Genomic DNA, 18,914 nt, shown 5'->3' on the forward strand with positions numbered 1-18,914 from the left:
ACCTATAACCATTCACCCCATACTCCACCCGTCCTGACCTCCTCTGTCCCGCGTGCACATCACGTCTAATCCTGCCCTAGCAGGTCCTTCTGCTGAACAGCTCCGGCTCCAGATGGCCACGGCGGTCTCCACTTTGTCATCCAGGTCTGGGATCCCAAGTCACATCTTCAGACACCACATCCTAAATCGCCACCATAGCCTCCCTTTATTATCCGCTGTCACAACATCCTGATTTATACCCCCCTTTCACCATCTGAAATTATCTTGCTCATTTATTTATTAACTAGTTTATTAACATCCATCACCTGTAGACTATAACCTCATGAGATCAGAGACTTGGATTTGCTCACCACTCTATTCTTAGTGCCAAGAGCGTTGCCCGACACGAAGTAAGTACCTGTACAGGTAGCTGATTAACCCACCTGATCTACAGTAAAGTACCGAGGCCACAAAAATTCACCGTCACTCAAGAAAGTCAGTTATATTCTCTAGACTTTTTTCTAAATTCAGACCAAAAAAAAAAAATCAGAGAACTTACCGGGACTCTAAAAATGGAACTGTCCATACACTACATAGTTTAAATGACAGACACCACACATATCAAGAGGCAGACGTCCTACGTCTGTGTCTTGTGTGTCTTGGCTTTGTTACCGACAGAGCCATATGGCCAAGGACAAGTTCCTTAGCCCTCTGTGTCTCAGTGTCCTCATCTACAGAGTAGGGCAGTAACAGGATCTTACAGAGTTGTGACGATTAAACCAATCATTTGAGCTGGTATCAATACATAGCAAGTTCTCACAAGGGTTCCTGGCACACTTGACAAATGTTGGCCACTGTCATCATCAGCCAGTTCTACATTTTCATGTCACTTGTGAGCACTGCCAACTCAACACTCTGCAAAAAGGCAGGGCATTAAAAAATGAAATTTCACCTCCATGGAAATTCTCCAGGGTGAACAAGACGGTGATCTTGCAGATAACAACGGGATTCTTCCTGGCTCTACTCAGGCTCCTGCTGGATCCTATTCCCTGGAGAAAAGCCCAGGGGAGACTCCCAGGACAGCACTGAGATGGTAGAAAGCCATCTCAAACAGGTTGATGCTAACAGTATTATTGGCCAAAATAGATGCTGCAACCTCCTCTTCTGGGCCGTGAGCATTCCAAAGAAAATCTTCTGGTTACACAGCAATTTCATCTTAAAAAGATTTGTTGCTTCCAACAGAACTGCAGTTACTTTGACATATATGTAATGAGGTAAATAACTTTGTGGGCAAGTGGAAGGGAATGGCCTTATGAGGACCTTAGACTCAAAACAGGGATGCAACAGCTAAAAGCACCCAGGCCTTAGACGGAGCCCCTCCTGCCCCCTCGGCCCTTGTCTGCACCGCAGATCAAGGCTGAAGACCCAAGGTCCGGTCAGCCTTCTGATCAAGTCATCTCCCTCTCTGGGCCCAGGTGTCCTCACCTGTAAAATACAGGGAGTGGTTAAATGGTCTTTAAAGTCCCTCTAAGGTCTATGATACTGAATTTTGTACACATGAGAGGGAACCATTACCCTGGTACCAGCCGGAATTATAAAAGGGGTGTTCATCATCTGAGTTACCTTCAAGCACAATTAAGGTGACAAATAATATCACCACCACCCCCAAAAATGCCTCACTGTAGGAAAACTGAAATTCAAGTTAACCCTGGTTGCCTTGAGTGGCACTTGACTAAAATAGGAGAAATTAATGTTTTTGAAATAGCTCTCTCAACCCCAGCGTGCTTCCCATAGATACAGAGATTTTGCATCTGGTAGGGGCGATGCGCTGGGACTCAAAGGGCAGGGGAGACACGACTGACGGATGAGGCAAGGAAAGTTTCCGAGGCGTAAAAGGCAAACACCCACCAGAAATGTCATTCTGTTGTTAACACAAGTCTTGGAGTTATTTTTGTCTCTAAGGAATTATTAAAGACAAGTCATAAAATCCTGTATGAACTTCTGGGCAATGACACACAGGATTTAACAGACAGATGTAAAAATGATAGTGTTCTTTAAAAAAAAAATCAGTAAGGATAGGACAGTTACAGGGACTTCACCCGTGGTCCAGTGGTTAGGACTCCACGCTTCCACTGCAGGGGCACAGGTTTGATCCCTGGTCGGGGAACTAAGATCCTGCGTGCCGCGCGACGCGGCCAAAAACAGAGTAGATCCTGAAATAGGAGGAGAGAATGCTACAAGAACAGGACAGTTACAGCTAAGTTCACTCCTGGTGCCACACTGTAAAAGAATAAAATAGAGGCGCTCAGTTTGAGCTGCACTACAGGCGTCAGGCTGGTAGGACTACCTTGCTGAAATACAGTCTCCATCTCCGCTCTCCTCCACGTGCCTCCAGCTCGTCACGCTGCCCAAGTCTCCCCGGTAATCATCACAGCCGCCGTGCCTCTGCTTACAGCCAAGGTGCTCTTTCACAGAGCTGGATGGAAACTTGGTATCATCTATGTGTATGCCCTCATTTTATAGGTGAGAAAAACAGAGGCCCAAAAAGGACGGCTAACTTATTAAGGTTACCAAGGCAACCTGCCCATCTCCAAGCTCGGAGTCAACTATTCCTGAGAGATCTTTTAAAGCTTGACATTTGGAGACTTCTGTGAATATGAATCTCTGTTTTCTTAATTCTCAGATCTGCATAAAAGGTCAGATGACTAACCTTTATTTACTCTCCCTCTTCCCTCCTCGTCTTTTACTCACTCCTACCCACACTCAATAATAAATAAAATGGAAAAAAATATTAAAGACGGGTGGCATATTTGGAATAGAAGCAAAGGAATTAGATCCCTACCATTCTAAATTCCTTGGGTCCAATTTCCTATCCTTTTTCTTCCACAAATAAAACTGGGAGAACTGGTCTGAGAGCCAAGAATTAAAGTGAATGACAAGTCAAAACTATTTTCTTTCATCTGGAAGCATCTGATAAAGCACCGAGGAATCCATGATCAAAGGGGGAAAAGTAAGTTTCTTTTCTTTCTCATTATCACTCTTTACTCTTTCCTGTTTCAGGGACAAAAACCTAGCCAACACTGGCCTCCTTGGTAGTCGAGGTAGTGAGGCTCTAACACGCAGAGCACACCGCAGCTTCACACAACCCTCCCGGCCCCGTCTCTCTATTTCAAGTGGCCTCCTTCACTCGTCTCCCTGGCAGAACTCCAACCCGGACTGTCCCAATGCTCACAAGGGCACACAATTATCCAGAGACCCAACAGTGGGCAGTGGGCCGAGGAGGACCCGTGGTGCCCCAGTCTGAGATGTTCAAGTGCCCTGACTCTCTGGCTCTTCCTGGTAGGCTTCTCGGGATCAGGGAATTTATAGCTGCAAGTAAGGACAGCTTAGGAGAGCCATTCCTAAGAATTTAAAAGCATGGTTTTATACTGCAAATGCCACTTTCCCCCAGCAACTGCACCCAGAGGCCTCTAGGACTGTAGCAAGGGAAGAAGGTTCTTTAGCGAACATCAGTTACTAAGTCTAAACTATGTTTTTCAAAAAGCACACCAAAACCCCACAAAGTAGGGTATTTAAATGATTAAAAATAATTTCCTAACAATCATGAGAGGTTACATTAACTTCAGTTTTGTGGCCTTGAATCTTCTCCATCAAGTTCCTGATTTAGAAAAGAGCTTCATTCAAATGTTGCAACTTCTTAGACCAGAATCAAGGCAGAGATGATTCTTTTCTAAAGGTAGAAAGGGTCATGCTATCTTGGGGCAACAAGATAAAGCTTAAAATGCCTTGTAGTAAATAAGTGTGTATATGTGTCAAGATGGAAGTGTATGCAATTAGGTATTTTGCTAATATAGATTTAAAAAATAATAACAAAAGATTACTTCTCTTCTTTATCTTAATATCTATGATTCCAAATTTCTGGGCCTTTTCTCTACCTAAATTAAATATTCTTGGTATATTAAATATGTAGAACTGTAGAGAAACAGCCTCAGGTAGGGGAAAAAAGCTGAATGAAAAAAATCACCACGTAAAACTTGGTGTGGGAATCCCTCCACCCCCAGTTCCCTCCAACAGCCAGAATTATTATCTTAGGAAAAGGGCATCCAGAATCATGTATTTTTCACCTAAGCCAGAGAACTCTGGTCTGATCTCACCTGAGCCATCTAATAGGGTGCCATTTGCCACGTGTGGCTTTTTAAATATAAATTTTAATTAATTAGAATGAAATAAAACAGATAAATTCCGTTCTTCAGTCACATTAGCTACATTTCAAATGCTCGGCTACCACATGTGGCTACCGCGACGGTGGCCCTGCTAAGCCACATGAGCGAGGAACCTGCCTCACTGATTCTTCATCAGAGGGTAGAATTATGTCTATCAGCAAACATCTGTTAAAGGAATAAATTCTCTATCAGCTAATGGGGCTGGAAAGAATTAATTAATAACCAAATACCCAGTCGGATCTGTTAAACCTGGAGAAGGCTTGGAAGGGTGGGCAACAGCAACTTCACCGCCACATGACTGCTCTCCACTACCTTCTCTCATTACTAGTAAGACCTAAGTTCTTTAATCTAAAATTTGATGACATCAAACAATACTGAATCCATAGGCCACACAGCCATACATACATAAACTGCCTTGACAGTGGTCATATAGCTATCAAGAAAAGAGCATCCATTATTTATCCACAAAATATATTCAAATGCTAACATCCATTTTACATGCCCACACTTGTGCTATCATACAAAATTAACTGTGCTATTTTCCCATGAGTGTCCTACATATATGATCAAATATACATATGAGAGCACCTCAAATATTGGGACCAAAGAAAGCCATATACCCACTCAGAATATGCCAGTTGGGTTCTACTACCACTTAGAGGATAAAGAATGCACCTTCACCTCTCCTTCTGCCCCTTTGTGGTCCATCTTGGAGACTGTAGTGGGCTCCACAAAGCCAGTCAATTTTAAGGAGGCGATATAGCACTCCAGTGTAAGCTCATCTTGGGACAGACTGAAAACTGGGAGGCTCCACTTCTCAACTGGCTCAGCTCCTGTGAAAGTCCTCAGTCCTCTCTGGTCTCTCCCTCTTCCACTCTTTAACCGGCTGGCTTCTATTCCAGCCTGGAGCCTTGGCACCGCTTCCTTCTTTGAAAGCTCACTCTTGCCTCCACCGAAATCCAAAGGTAAAATGTTCCCTCTACTGATGTGGTCTCTGAAGAGGAACACTCTTCTATTCTCTGGGAGTTCCACTCAACTGTTCAAAACCAATCTGCACTCAATCACTCAAGGGATTGTTGGAGCAAGTTGTTTAAAAATTTCACCTACACCTCTTAGAGTTAATACATAATTTGCCTTGACTGTGATGTGGTTTTTATGTTGAGGAAAAGGGAGGTTGGGGACACCCATGAAAGAACTGGCCAACCAACCAACACTGCCTAAAAATGTGAGGCGGTTACAGCTTCAACCCGAACAGCATGAAGAGAAGACCCACTGATGTAGAAATACGTGAACAGTCTTTCTGCACAAAGGCTGAGACATCCATACGCTCTCAATGTGACTTCAAAAGAACAATCAGGGTTCTGACGGCTTAGGCCATCAAGCATAAGCCCACCTTCCACAAGCACCTTGGAGCTTCAGGTTTTTATACAGAAACAAACAAAAATATTCTAATGATATTACTTTTGCTTCCGATCTTTCGGAAGGGAAGGCGCTTGAAACCTTTCTTCCTTAACAGCTCCCCTGAGTAAGCAAGGACACAGTGCTTGCCATCATGTTCCTTCCCAACAGAGCTTCACAGCTTCCTGGGTGAGACACAGTCCTTCTTGGTCTTTAACAGACAGCCATAGCTAGAGTTTCAACACAGCAGGAGGCTCACACTGGGTGGTTTGAGTCCTTTTAGCGTACAGACTACTTACACTATTTGCTCACATAAAGTGTTTAAAAACGTAATAAAATGCCCTTGGAAGGCAGGAACGTTTGACTCATCTTCTCTCAGGTGCTACGTTAGGCACTTAGTGCTGTCCCGGGGAAGGAGGGCCGGGAGCTGGAACACGAGACCATCTACCTCCCACCAAGGAGGTCTTGGACCCCTCATTCTATCGATACTGGAACGTGCGAGAGTCACCTTTAAGCTCAGTTAATGTCAACGGCCCCAACTGTTTTGCTGCTCATCTGAGTGGAGAGGAATGGTAGCACCGCCACACACGCTAACCTAGCACAACTTCCGAAGCCAGAGTGGGTGTTTCCAGCTGACAAGTTCACTCAGTACCGACAACATCTTTTCTTTTGTCTCTGTGCCGACTGAGAAAGCCATGGAAACACTAGCTTGTACAGATGTAGCCCAAGAGAAACAGCATGTACAATTCTAGACAAAGGGAACAGACGTTTGATTAGACCCAAGAGGTGAACTTGAAAGCAGGGACATTCCAGTGACAAGGAGGAGGGGTTTGACAGAAGCAGGTAGCTGTTTTGTATGAGGTGACGAAGGAAGACAAACTAAGGAGCAGACGAGGAAGCAGCCAGTGACGCTGCCAGGCATCCGTGGGTGGTTCAGAGGCACCTGATTTTTACAGTTAAGCTATCTCCTATCCCCTTGAAAGGACCACCTTCTAGAAAGGGCCAGGGCCAGAGTACACACGCTTCTCCACTGTGTTGAGCAAATGCCGCCCTGAAAACACACCCGAACTGCAGACGGTTAGAAACTGCTGCTCAGAGCACGCGCTATAAAGCAGGTGACCGTTCTTACCGGGAGATGACTAAGGGGTATGTCCACCTGTCCCAGGAAGTCGTCTCGTGTCTGTTGAGAAGAGAGAAAAGAATTAATGTTTCCATCTATCTGCGGAGTGTCCGCATTCTTAAAAGTGTTTCTTTACAAATAGAGAAAGGTCCAGGGCCTGACATGGGAGAGCAGGGGGGATGGGCTGAAGGCAGAGACCCCGGTGAGGCACAGACGGCCGTTGCCTCGGAGACCAGTGAGCCCAAGGCCTCACACACCTGACCTTTAGCTGCCTGAGACTCTGCAGGGCATCTACCACCCAACACATTGGAGACAAATCCTCTCTTGGACCTGGGGAGCATGCGATCAGTCAGGGAAGGGACACCTGGGACCCCAGAGGGTTTGGGGGCACAGTTGGCCCAGTTTAAAGAGAAGATTGTAAAGAAATGTTGGGACCATTTTCACGAATATTTATTAAGTGCTATAAACAAAAGAGCTCCTTGAGAGCTGAGAGTCTTGGGAAAGAGTACAGAGTCCAGTTATTAATATAGCTTATACATTACTTATTAAAAAATGGCACTGAACTTTCAATCTAGTAAGTACACTGCTTCAGAATCCAAGATCATGCATGAGCTACTGGTTACATTTTTGGACACACTGTGCTTCTTCCCCTCTCCATCTCCCACACAGATCGCGATGAAATGCATGTGGAGAAGCTCACAGGTGCCCTTTCAGACTCTGGGAAGCACAGGAAGTCATAACTCAGGGTCAGGGGTCCCTGGTCTGGACCACGGGGTGTCCAGTAGGTCATGCTGACACAATGTCCTGCTGTAGGAGGGCTTGTGTCAGAGCCTCTGATGCTTAGATGACCTGCGACGTGAACCTGAAGGAACACGACGACTTCTGTTACCCGCAAAAACACACAGTTGCTTCTACCACATTCAAAATGCCTATTATAGCTGGAAAGTTCTTCAGACATAATCAGACTTGTCCTACTGCTAGCTTGGGGGAAAGCCCAAGAGACAATCCAGACCTCCTAACTCTGAATCCTGGGCTCTTATTTTCACTCTTTACTGGTTTCCTATGAAATTTTCTGATTTATAAAACATGCTTCTGAAGCGCACTTGAAAACATTCTCTTCTTGCATTTAAAAAGCAGCAGCAGATAAATGTGAACAAGATTTACTGAAATGATTTGCTCCACGCTTATTATTTCCTTTTATGTGATTAACTAGAAAACTATCTGTCTCCTCTAAATAGTACATGAAGGATAATGAAAAATCAGTTACTACTGGCTGAGCGTGCACAAAGCAGGAGAAGAGCCCCCATCCTTCTGATAAGACTCTGCTTTCTTTTATTTTCTCAGCTATGTCTGCCACAGCCCACCATGGATACCTCACCGAGCACATGGCCGTCAGGTGCTGATGCTGTATATCTTAACAAGCAGCAGTCAGCACAAGGCCCAGAAAGTAGACATCTTCACTGTCCAAAGAATTAGGGAGCAGTCCCATTCTGAATTTGTCTGATTTAACTATAAAGCCAGTGTAAATGTCAGTTAATTCCACTATCAAAAACACAGAAATGGGGACTTCCCTGGTAGCGCAGTGGTTAAGAATTCGCCTCCCAATGCAGGGGACACGGGTTCGAGCCCTGGTCCAGGAAGACCCCTTATGCCGCGGAGCAACTAAGCCCGTACACCACAACTCCTGAGCCTGAGCTCTAGAGCCCACATGCTGCAATTACTGAAGCCTGTGTGCCTAGAGGCTGTGTTCTGCAACGAGAGAAGCCACCGCAATGAGAAGCCTGCACACCACAACGAAGAGTAGCCCCCGCTCACCGCAACTAGAGAAAGCCCGTGTGCAGCAACGAAGACCCAACACAGCCAAAAAAAAAAACACACACACACAGAAATGTCTGATTCCTGACCATAAATTGTGTGTCTACCTAATGAGAGTAGTGAGGTTCTACCACTTGTCCCCTCTCCCCTCCTGCTACTGGTACTGATGCTGTGAAGGAAAAGGACACGGGGATGCAACCATCAGAAGAAGACAGTCTTACCTGAAGCTCTGTTTCATAATCTGCTCTCTTTGAATAGCTATCTATCGATCGTTAACCTAAGTGCATTTTAACAAAAATTCACAAAACATCCACGTGCCCATGTTGTTTTGCCTGGGAGATGTTAGAGTTCTAAACCCATCAGATGAGTTCACCATCTGAACCAAGAGACAGGCACCTGCCACTCAGGGCTACAGTAGCAAAGCAAGTGCTGTGGCAAGGCCTCATCTAATCCTCACAGCAGCTGTAGTAGGTGGGCACCATTATTATACCCATTTTACAGATGGGGAACCTAGAGACCAGAGAGGTTCCTAGCTGGGTAGACTGGTTCCAGAGTCTGGGCTCTTAACTAATACACTGTCCCCCATCTCAATAATGGGCAGGAAAGCGCGGCTGTGCACCAGCTTTGGGCTTCTCATCGGGATGCTGGCTCTCAACAGTGTGGATGAGAAGGGACTCTGATGAGAGCACAGTTTATGAGACTTCGGGGAAGGGGGTTCTGCTAAAACGCCCATCTGGGATGTTATCTTTAACACAACCTCCTGTTCCGACCCTGCTCCTTTCCTCAAAGGAGCAGTTTATGGGATCCTAGCGGTACTCACTGCAAAGCTAGGTGGCTTTACTTGTACCTTAACAAGTTTTCTCATTACATTGAAAAAACAATTTCTAAAACAGACGAAGACGGAGCAACCTCACCAATTAAGTAAACAGAAGGCTCTTATTTTCTGGTTTACATCAAGGGCGACTGTAATAAAATCATTTTAAAAATAAAATAGGGATCAAGTGTATAGAGCAGCACATGGTCAAGAGGAACTGGCTTAAACAAGTGATTCACCAGTCAGTGGAACATGTTGGTGAGATCTAGGTTTCAAAACATCCCACTGTTGCCAAAAGTACAGACACTTCAGGCAATGTAAAATATTTAGGTCAGTGACACTACACCAATATTAAATGTGTCTTCAATACCACAGAGGAGATCTAGGAGGGACCAGAGAGCCTACTAGTGGTCTTCACACCAAAATGAGAAGCAGGAGTGCTTCAAGGACACCTGGGTGTGCTGATATGGCAGGATCCCCACCTGCGGGCCCTGGAGAGCCAAGGTTTGAGGCCAGCAGAGCACCGTCAGGTCATCACTGCCACAGGATGACACCTTGCACCAGCGTTATAAAAATACAGTAATCAAATCACGTAAATAATTTCCGTTACAAAATTATTTCCATCAGGCATCATGTTAACCCTAAGAGCTTACAAAAAACCAAATTAGTTTCAACTCACACAGTACATATTAGCATGTCTTGTGCTTATTTTTAAGTGGTAAATGTTGTCAATTTCAACCTCAATTACCTGTCACACTATCCTAGAGGCTGAAAATGTGCAGGTTAGTAACACAATTATAAATGTTCCCTTCTGACAAGCCATCAAATATTTTCCCAACATAATGACAATGCAAAATGGAGCCCTTGAAATGTGTCACATAAGGTGAAACAAAAATCTATATTCCATTACTGGAAAAGTGAAATAAATATACCAAGCAGTCTCCCTCTTAGAGTTTGTGTCCCAAATGACGATTAACTACATTCAAGACCATTCCTCCGAAGGAAAAGGGACAAGCGTCTGCCACGGCCATGGAGAGGTATGTGTGAATATCACCGGACCCCAAAGCCTGGGGACGATCACAATAGCTCCAGTGAAACCCTAACACAGCCCTCGGGCATTTCTCATTGTGCACACCGGGCCAGAGATGCCAGCACTGAAGTGGACACCAGGCTCAGCTGTCCTCACAAAATAAACGAGAGGCAATTTCTCAAAGAACACATCCGTTCAAGAAACACCACAGACTTTTGATCTTTAGGTTAGAATTGCACTCGAAGGATATGATCTGAATCTTACTACTTACTGATGACCACAGAGGTCACCGTGCAAGAGCCAGGCTAGGACTCTGTGCATTTCACATCGAAGCTGCAGGGGAGGAGGGGGGCTATGTGGGGAGGACATCACCAGAAGTAAGGGGTGCTGGCACGTAAAGCTGGGGTCGTAAAGGCTCTTTAGGAAAGGTATATCAGAAAGGACTGGCGATTCTCGGAAGGTAAAATGACCCGCGTGTAATATAGGAGCTATACGTTAAAGCAGTGCTTTTTAAACTGTGAGTTGCAATCCCACTAGTAGTTCACAAGAAGCATTAAACTAGATATAATGGAATAAAAAATATTAGAGCCTCACATGAAATATAAGTAAGTACTGTTTCAAGGAATTTGTTTCAATTACATACACAGGTGAGTGCGTGTACTAAGTTGTGATGTCAAATTAATTTCTTTTTGCGTGTCACCATCACAAGTTTAAAAGCCACTTAACTCCAGCAAATGATAACTATCCAGTGAAACCCATGCCCTAGAAAGCATTAAGGAGCAACTTCCAAGAAAATTATATTGAGAATTTCTCAAGACAAATGGAAGAGAAGTACAGAGGCATTCGAACATAAGCCACAGAAAAAGAATTTAAGAGTAAAGACATGGAATGATTAGATCTTCATATATTACAAATCAAGGTAAATCTCCCAACTCTAAACAGAGAGACAGAAAAGTAACCTTTGTTTTGCTGCTAAACCACTAAATGCTTCTTCCTCGCGAGGCGTGCAGCCCACACTCGGGCACCAACACCGACCAGACAGGGGAAACGGGTTCTATTTTTAGAGTGACTTTGGAAGCATGCACTCTGAATTATTTAAATAATGAATGGCTTGAGAAACTACTGCAAAAGCTTTTAGACAAAATGTTATAAATATAGTGACTCTTCAACAGTCTACTGTCTGGAGAGTCACCTGGATGTCGAGATGCACTTAGTTCTAGGTGCTGTCTCATTCCTCAAGAGAGCAGGAAGGCAGCTTTACCATCACACACGGAAGGGCAGAGGAATATTCTTTCTTCTCCGTCCGTACACTCCAGCCTGTCCTCCGACAGCAGAGCTGCTGCCGTTCAGGAGGAGAGCATGAGTCTGGCCTCCACCCACACCCCCCATCGCGTAATCCAACGTTGTACCACCTGGTGCCTCTGGCTTTTCAAGGTGCATTGTTTCAAAACACAATGTCAAAGTTACCTTAATGAAACCGCCAAGTGGCATTCCACTAAAAATAAAGAAAAAGGTCCAGTGATGACATCCTCTGAACGCACACGCTCTTACCGAAATCCACTTGATAAGCGCCAGAACACAAAACCCAAACAAAATTCAGATACTTTTTTGGCAAAACACAAAGAGCTTTTTCACTCCACCAGCCTCTCTGCCATTTAGTTTAGAGGTTAGGGCTGAAACCTCCCATTCACTAAAACGGAATAAGGTGTGTCCTGGAGACATTGGCGGCTATTTCGAACAACAAATAAGACCTCCCTGTCAACAAGATGTCAGAGCAAGCTCAGAGGACTTTTACAGGCTCTGTAAAATCACGCTGGGTAGGCGGGCAGAATGAAACCGTGCTGGCTGGATGTGTGATCATGAAGGCCTCTATTTTAAGGGACACTTTGCTTGAAATACAGAAGGCAAAACAGAAGGGGCAGACAGAGCAAAGAACCGTCCTGCTGGCAAAGACTACGGTAGCTCGGCAGTAGCCGCCAGGCTTTAACCAGGAGCATAAGTAGACCAGTTCAAACTGGGCTGTGAGAAGTTCCGGGGCAGGCCCCACTGCTCCAGGTGTCCTGCTACCACATCAGGCGTGAGATGCGCTTGACATCCCCTCCTCCCTCCCGGTGGGTGGAGGAGGCTCCAGGGCACAGTCCAGTCCTCTCCCCCCTCCAAATGCAAGCATCTTCCAGGCCAGGGCTCAACTGAGGGCCACAGGAATTACAGCCTTCTGCCAAGCTTGACACTCTGAACTTAAGATCCAATAAACTCCGGGAATGCAGACACTGGGAAAGAGATTTGGGAACCAGATGCACAAAATGTGAGCCGCGCTGCTGAGGTCACTGGCTCCTTCAGGCGGGGCGTCACCTGTAGGTAGACGATGCTACACTGTGCCCGGCCTGAAAGGCACAGAGACTAGGTGCCCTCACCTCCTAGGGACAGAAGCTAACTGGCCCTGTCCTAGATAGAGAAATGTAACATGAGCCACACCTAGAACTTGAAAATTTCTAAGTCCCATTAAAAAAAAATAAACAGGTGGAATTAATTCTAATAATATATTTTAGTTGACCTAATATATCCAAAATATTATCATTTCAACATGTAATCAATATGCAGATTATTACTAAAAGTGTCTTACATTCTTATTTTCGTGCTAAGTCTTTGACATCTGGTGTGTGTTTCTCGCCTACAGCTCACCTCGCTTTGGACCACCTGCATTTCAAGTGCTCGATAGCCACAGGTGGTGGATATCTCCGTACAGACACTGACCATGACTGCCACATCTCAGAGGCATGAAGAGAATGCTGCAGGGATACAGCGGGGGAAGTGACTAATTCTGCCCAGGGTCAAGGGCAGGCATGACTTTACGAAGGATGAAATCTTCATGCAGGGTCAGAAGTAGGAGGTTGCCAGGAGGACGGACAGGGGTGGAAAGAGAATGGTATGAAGCCGATCAGGCAAGAGGTGCAAGGGCCTGAAGAGAGGGCCGGTGGGGGGATCTGGTGGGGACTGGGGTGGTGGTGGAAGGGAGAGACGGTGAGGCTGGGTCTGAGGGGCCCTGTGCGGTTATGTGGGAGGACAGCACCCTGGGGGATGAGAGGATACATGAGGACACCAAGGAGGGAAAACTGGCAAGGACTGCATTTAGAAAGGTCCCCGGACAGTGGGAGGGAGAACGTATTGGAGAGGAAGACTTTGGAGACGGAGTGTGCTCAGGACAGCGTCAAGGGGCTCAGATGAGGCTGCATGAGGGGCTGGACCATGGGGGGAGCTGGAAGGCGGGGTGGTGGTTCAGAGCATCCTGCTCCTGGACCCTCCTTGTCAGCCTCGAGGCTGCTCACGGTGTGACGACGGAGTAAGTACTGTTATGCACGCGAGGTCCTGACCACCGTGCCCAGCAGGCGCCCGCAGGTGCCACTGCCACGGTCAGTACAACGGCACGAGGGCAGCCATGGCGCTGACGACATAAGGCAAAGGCCCGGGAAGGGAACAGGCGTGGCCCAGGGCTGCCTGCAGGATGCGGAGTGTCATCAGCCCCAGGGTGTCATCCCAACATTCATCTCTCTATTTCCCTGTTTGTAAAGAAGTTTCCCCTTCAGCCTAGACGCGCTTGGTGACACAGACTGTGGTCTACAGCTGTGTATCATTTCAGAGAAAGGAGGAGCCCACAGCTTGTCACCCCTACAGGGTCTGGGGCATGGCCTGGCGTCACAGTGCCGTCTTACATCTGCTTCAAAGCTGTCCAGCTGCACAAAAGCTGCCCCACGAACAACCCTGACAGTTTCTTATAAGGCTAATTTATCTTTGTAAAAAATGCACATGTAGAAAAACCTTAGGCGTCACTGTCATTCCTTGTGAAAGGCATGGTAAATTTGCTGAATAAACTCTAAGTTTTTAATGACTACAATCTGCTACAATAAGGTAAACATTCATATATATTCTATTTGTTACAAAGCAAACTGGCCTGAGATCAAACTTCAAGGTTAAAAGGAAAATGTGTCACTGAGTTCATTTAATGACACAGTATTGTTTAACTCTGTGCTTCTGATTTTATCATACCAAGCTGTTTTAATTTCTCAAGGTCTCAGGATACAGTGATTCTTCTCAGGATAAACGTCTCATTTCTTCTCTGGAGAAGTTTTACAATCAATTTTTCTGCAAGCAATTTTAACGATAGATTAAATGTATAAAGAACAAAAGAAAGTAAAGATACCTCTAGATTCTGTTGTTTATCTGTGAACTCAGCTACCAATAAATAGACTTTAATAATCTGAAAGAAATGATTCACGACAGACACGTTTAGTAACCAAAGCAGGGTAAAAGAATGACCGAAGGATGGGGAAAAGGGCACCTAGGGACACCATGGGTTCAACGTCATTTTTACAGTTTGATTTCATGAACAGGTTTACTCCTGAAAGCTCTTCCTCATACTTCAAGGCATTTGAAACTAGCAGGCCGTCTCCTTGTCTGGCTGGACAGTAGTTTGGGTGTGCGGAATATCGTCCTCAAGCAAAAACAGATCACATGTAACATAAGTGCAGTATGGTATCATTCTTGGAATTTTAATGAGTGACGACTCTGAGCTACAAGAGGTACTAGGGGTACTAGAGCTACAAGAGGACGCTGACTGACTTTTCAGAGGAGCTTTGGCATCCCAGTTGGGTCCTGCTAAGTCTTTTTCTGCAATGGCTGTGTTTTGGCTGAAGCAACATCTCTGGCCAATGGACTCTATCAGAGTTTGCTGGGGGGAGAGCTCCATCCAGCCATACTCTGGTAAGAACTTCAAGACCGCAAAGAATAATAAGCTTACATGCAGCTCACCAATCATGTATCAGACACCTGTTATTAGCAGGTTAAGAAACTTGCCCAGGGTCACTGAGTCAGTAAATAGCAGCCAGAATGTGAACGCAGGCAGGCTGGCTCCAGGGTCCATGCTGTCACCACCACAGAGTAACTTCACACTCCATGGACTTAAAAACAAACATTAACAGCCCCCCACCCCCACCCCCCGAACACTCTAGTTTGATGTGCTGCAGCCCCCAACTCCACATCCCCTCAGGGGACGCTTGCCAGATACAGTTCTTGCAATCTGCAAACTCCCATGCAACATTATCTCAGCACTGTCTGTCCTGTCCATATTCTTACATGTGTCCTTCCTTCCTCACCTGTATATTAATACAAAAATGAAATGAGTGAAGTATACGTTTGAAAGAGAAATGAAATGGAGCTAAATACTTCTTATTCTTTGATTAATCCCCTCCCCCTGCCCCAATATCTTTTAAAGCTGAGCTCTTCAAACTGCAGCAGGCAGACCCCTGAGGATAAACAAAGACTTTCCAGGGAACTTGGGCATGGGAAGTTTTAAAGAAATCATTTTCTAGACCCCTCCATATGTCCTCTTCCCTAAACTCGATCTGCCTGAGAACAGAGTCTGTCTTCCGCTCACTCGCCTTTCCTAAATCACAACCCCCTTCTCCCGCTTTCCCAAGAAAGGCGTACTTCTCACCCTTCCTAATCTTACCACCGCGCAGTTTGCTGGGTATAAAAACCTCTGAAACACAAAACAAAGGGACAGTTTGAAAAGGCACAGCTCCCGAGCTGAGGGGACATGAGAGAGACTCTTACTTCCCCTGGACGACAGGCTCATGGAATGACAATGGCTTGCATATTTACCATCCATCCAACTAATCTTCTTGTTTATTTGATTTAAAAAATGAAGTCAGATCTTTAAATGACAGGAAATAAGCCTGATATGGCTGACTTGTTTTTAGCAATAAGGACTGATTTGGTTAAATCAATTTTATGGCAGATATTTTCCATAAAATGAGCTGTATCTGCGATGACAAGATAAAAGAACCAAAATACTGGATATGTTATGAAATATATTTAAAGCACACACAAAATACTCAGTGCATTAAAAATTACATCTTTTGCAACTACTGGACTAATAACTTATCAAGTTACTAATAAATTATAGATATCATCTTTAAAAAATGTGTGAGAAATAGTTCTTCAAAATTCTTTATAAGGTTTACTGAGCAAAGACGCTTGGAGACCAGAGTTTAAAGCATACAATCGATCATCAAGTCAGGTCATTAACTGGGTTGTTATTTAAAAGGTTCCCTCAAAACTCATTAAGTATTTAAAGCTTCCCCCTCCAGGGGACAGGATTGCAGCCATAAAAAGGAAAGGCTTCTCCTTTCCACATACTACGCTGGTGAGAAAAACAGCCTGGAGAGGAAACCTTCAAAGCTTTCAAAAATTAAGCAAATGATCACATGCACCTTCAGATTATACCATTTAAAATAAGGAATTTGAAGGACGAAGAGAAATGTCAGTTTCCGATTCCAGCAGGTGCAAATTTAAGAGCAGCTGTGTGCGGGTACTCCTCCACTCTGCCACCTACAAAGGACACCCTGGGAAACAATGGCCCAACAGCACCTCCTTCTCGGCTCTTCAGGACAGATTAACATCCACGGGTACCTGAGTCCTTCTGAACAGAAACAGCAGGACTCAAGTGTGGAGGTAACCAGGGGCTCCTGGCCTGGCTGGACGTTACGATCTCCTGGGAAGCTCGCAAAGCGCTGCTACCCAGGCCTCACCTGAGACAATTAAATTTCTGATAGAGGGGCCCAGACCCCGGTGTGTTTTAGAAGCTCTCCAGCTCATGCTTATCTGAGGCCCCAGTTGACAACCAGTGAGTAAACCTCTGGGTTTTCCTTCTTCACGAAAGAGCAACTGTGATTACCTGTTAAACTGGTAGAATTATACTGATTAGCAAACTAATATTAAATCGCAGCCTCTAAAGGTATAAAATAGTTCGTGTTCCCTGCGTCCCAACCCCAGAGCTCCCCTCCTTTGTGCCTCTACTGTCCTCCCAGAGGAGAACTAGCTGGACCCATTTACACGTGTTGGTAAAAATAACTGCCTGGGCCCGGAATGTGGATGAGATGGGGGAGGGGGATGATTTTTGGCCGCCCCTGTTTGGAACCCTAGCCCTCTGGCCTGATAGGGCTGGGATATTAATAGGAATAAGACTCACAGGTGCACAGACAAAGCACAGAGATTTCACTGGTCATGGCCAAGGGCTATCTGCTTGCCATTCTAATACCAGGGCTAAAAAGACAAATCCCATTTCAAAATAGAATCAGAGAATGTGATCTTTAGGAGGGACCTCAAAAGTCATTCAGTGCAAAATATCTGAGACTCTTCTCTCTGTCCATCCTTCAAGTGGTTGCTCACCCCGCCCAGTTTTAAGCACCATCAGGGATGGGGAGGTCACTACCTACTGGGTCGGGAGAAAGGGGTATAGGCTTTGGACACATACATGCTGAGTTTAAAAGTCCCATGTCTATCTAGAAATAGCTGAATAGCCAAAGGCAAGTTTCTTAATCACCACCCAAGGTTGATCTTCTCATCTGTAAAACGGGGATAGAAACAACTTTATTTTGCACGGTCACTGGGTATTAAATGGGACAACTGGATTCAATAAGCATAATTCCTAACCCAGGGCTTTTTACCCTCAGCACCACTGGCATCTGGGGCTAGATAATACTTTGTTGCAGGGGACTATCTATGCTACGCATTATAGGGTTTTAGAAACATACGGCTTTTATCCACAACATGCAAAAGCAACCCCTGCCCCTCAGTTATGATAACCAAAAATAGCTCCAAATACTGTCAAATGTCTTGCGGGGGGGGGGTCGTGGATGGGACGAAACTGCCCCCAGTTGAGAACCGCTGTCCAAGTCCACTCCCCTCCCTGTACTTTGTACGGCGTTCATGGCATCTTTGCGCAATTCTGTAAGAATGTTCTCGTGATCTGGTGTTCGTTTTTCTTTAACTCCCACCCCCTGAAGCACCAGGGAAGAAGGAAGTGTAAGCTCAGTTTCTGTACCTCGAAAGTGGCAAAGCTGAGACCTGAACAAGAGTCCCCCTGACTGCAGCACTTACATTTGTTTCTACCACACCACATTTCTCTTAGGGACTAGCTCATCTCTCACAGGGGGATGTGACGGCTTAATCGCTCATTTGAAGAAAGTTCCATCCTTATCAGTTCTAGCCGGTTTCCCTCTCCCCCTCCCCCCACCCCGAGGAATTTCGAACGAGAGATCTGCAAGCAAAGCTTCATGCACTGGACTATTTCCTAATTAATGGGTAAAACAGAGAGTGGGACAGAGTTCACTAGATAGCTGCCAGGAAAACCCCTGAGAAGCTGAGACTGATGGCTGAGCTCCTTGTCTGAGTGAGCTGTGTTTAAGATCAACAGCAAGAGCTCTGCAGTTATCAGGAAGGAACTGAAGCTCTGGGCCAGAAACGTTTCCAGAACAAGGAACCGTGTTGTAAAGAGCTGTAACTGAAAGCATACAGTTGGGCTGGCGTCCAAGCCAGGAAGGTCCAGGAACATGGGAGAGAGAATGTGCGCGTACTTTAGATAAAAATCACAGGGGAGAAAAATGCCCCCAATGCTCCCTTCCATGTCACATCCCAAGTCTTGAACAATCAAACCAACGAAGACGGAAGCTAGCATCACGGGCACCAAACCTTAAG

At 45.4% G+C, this 18,914-nt stretch overlaps 1 protein-coding gene across 17 annotated transcripts in view; it reads right to left on the bottom strand.

Moving 5' to 3' along the window:
- The window catches only part of NEDD4L (NEDD4 like E3 ubiquitin protein ligase), a 348,067-nt gene that overhangs the window by 78,864 nt on the left and 250,289 nt on the right, over positions 1–18,914 (bottom strand). For all 17 annotated transcript variants that reach the window (XM_007191975.3, XM_007191971.3, XM_007191970.3 and 14 more), the window contains one exon: positions 6,730–6,780. In XM_007191975.3, coding sequence (XP_007192037.1) covers positions 6,730–6,780 — 51 coding nt within the window. The remainder of the gene's footprint in view (positions 1–6,729; positions 6,781–18,914) is intronic.

The sequence above is a fragment of the Balaenoptera acutorostrata genome, chromosome 13, assembly GCF_949987535.1.
Source record: "Balaenoptera acutorostrata chromosome 13, mBalAcu1.1, whole genome shotgun sequence".
Lineage (NCBI taxonomy): Eukaryota > Metazoa > Chordata > Mammalia > Artiodactyla > Balaenopteridae > Balaenoptera > Balaenoptera acutorostrata.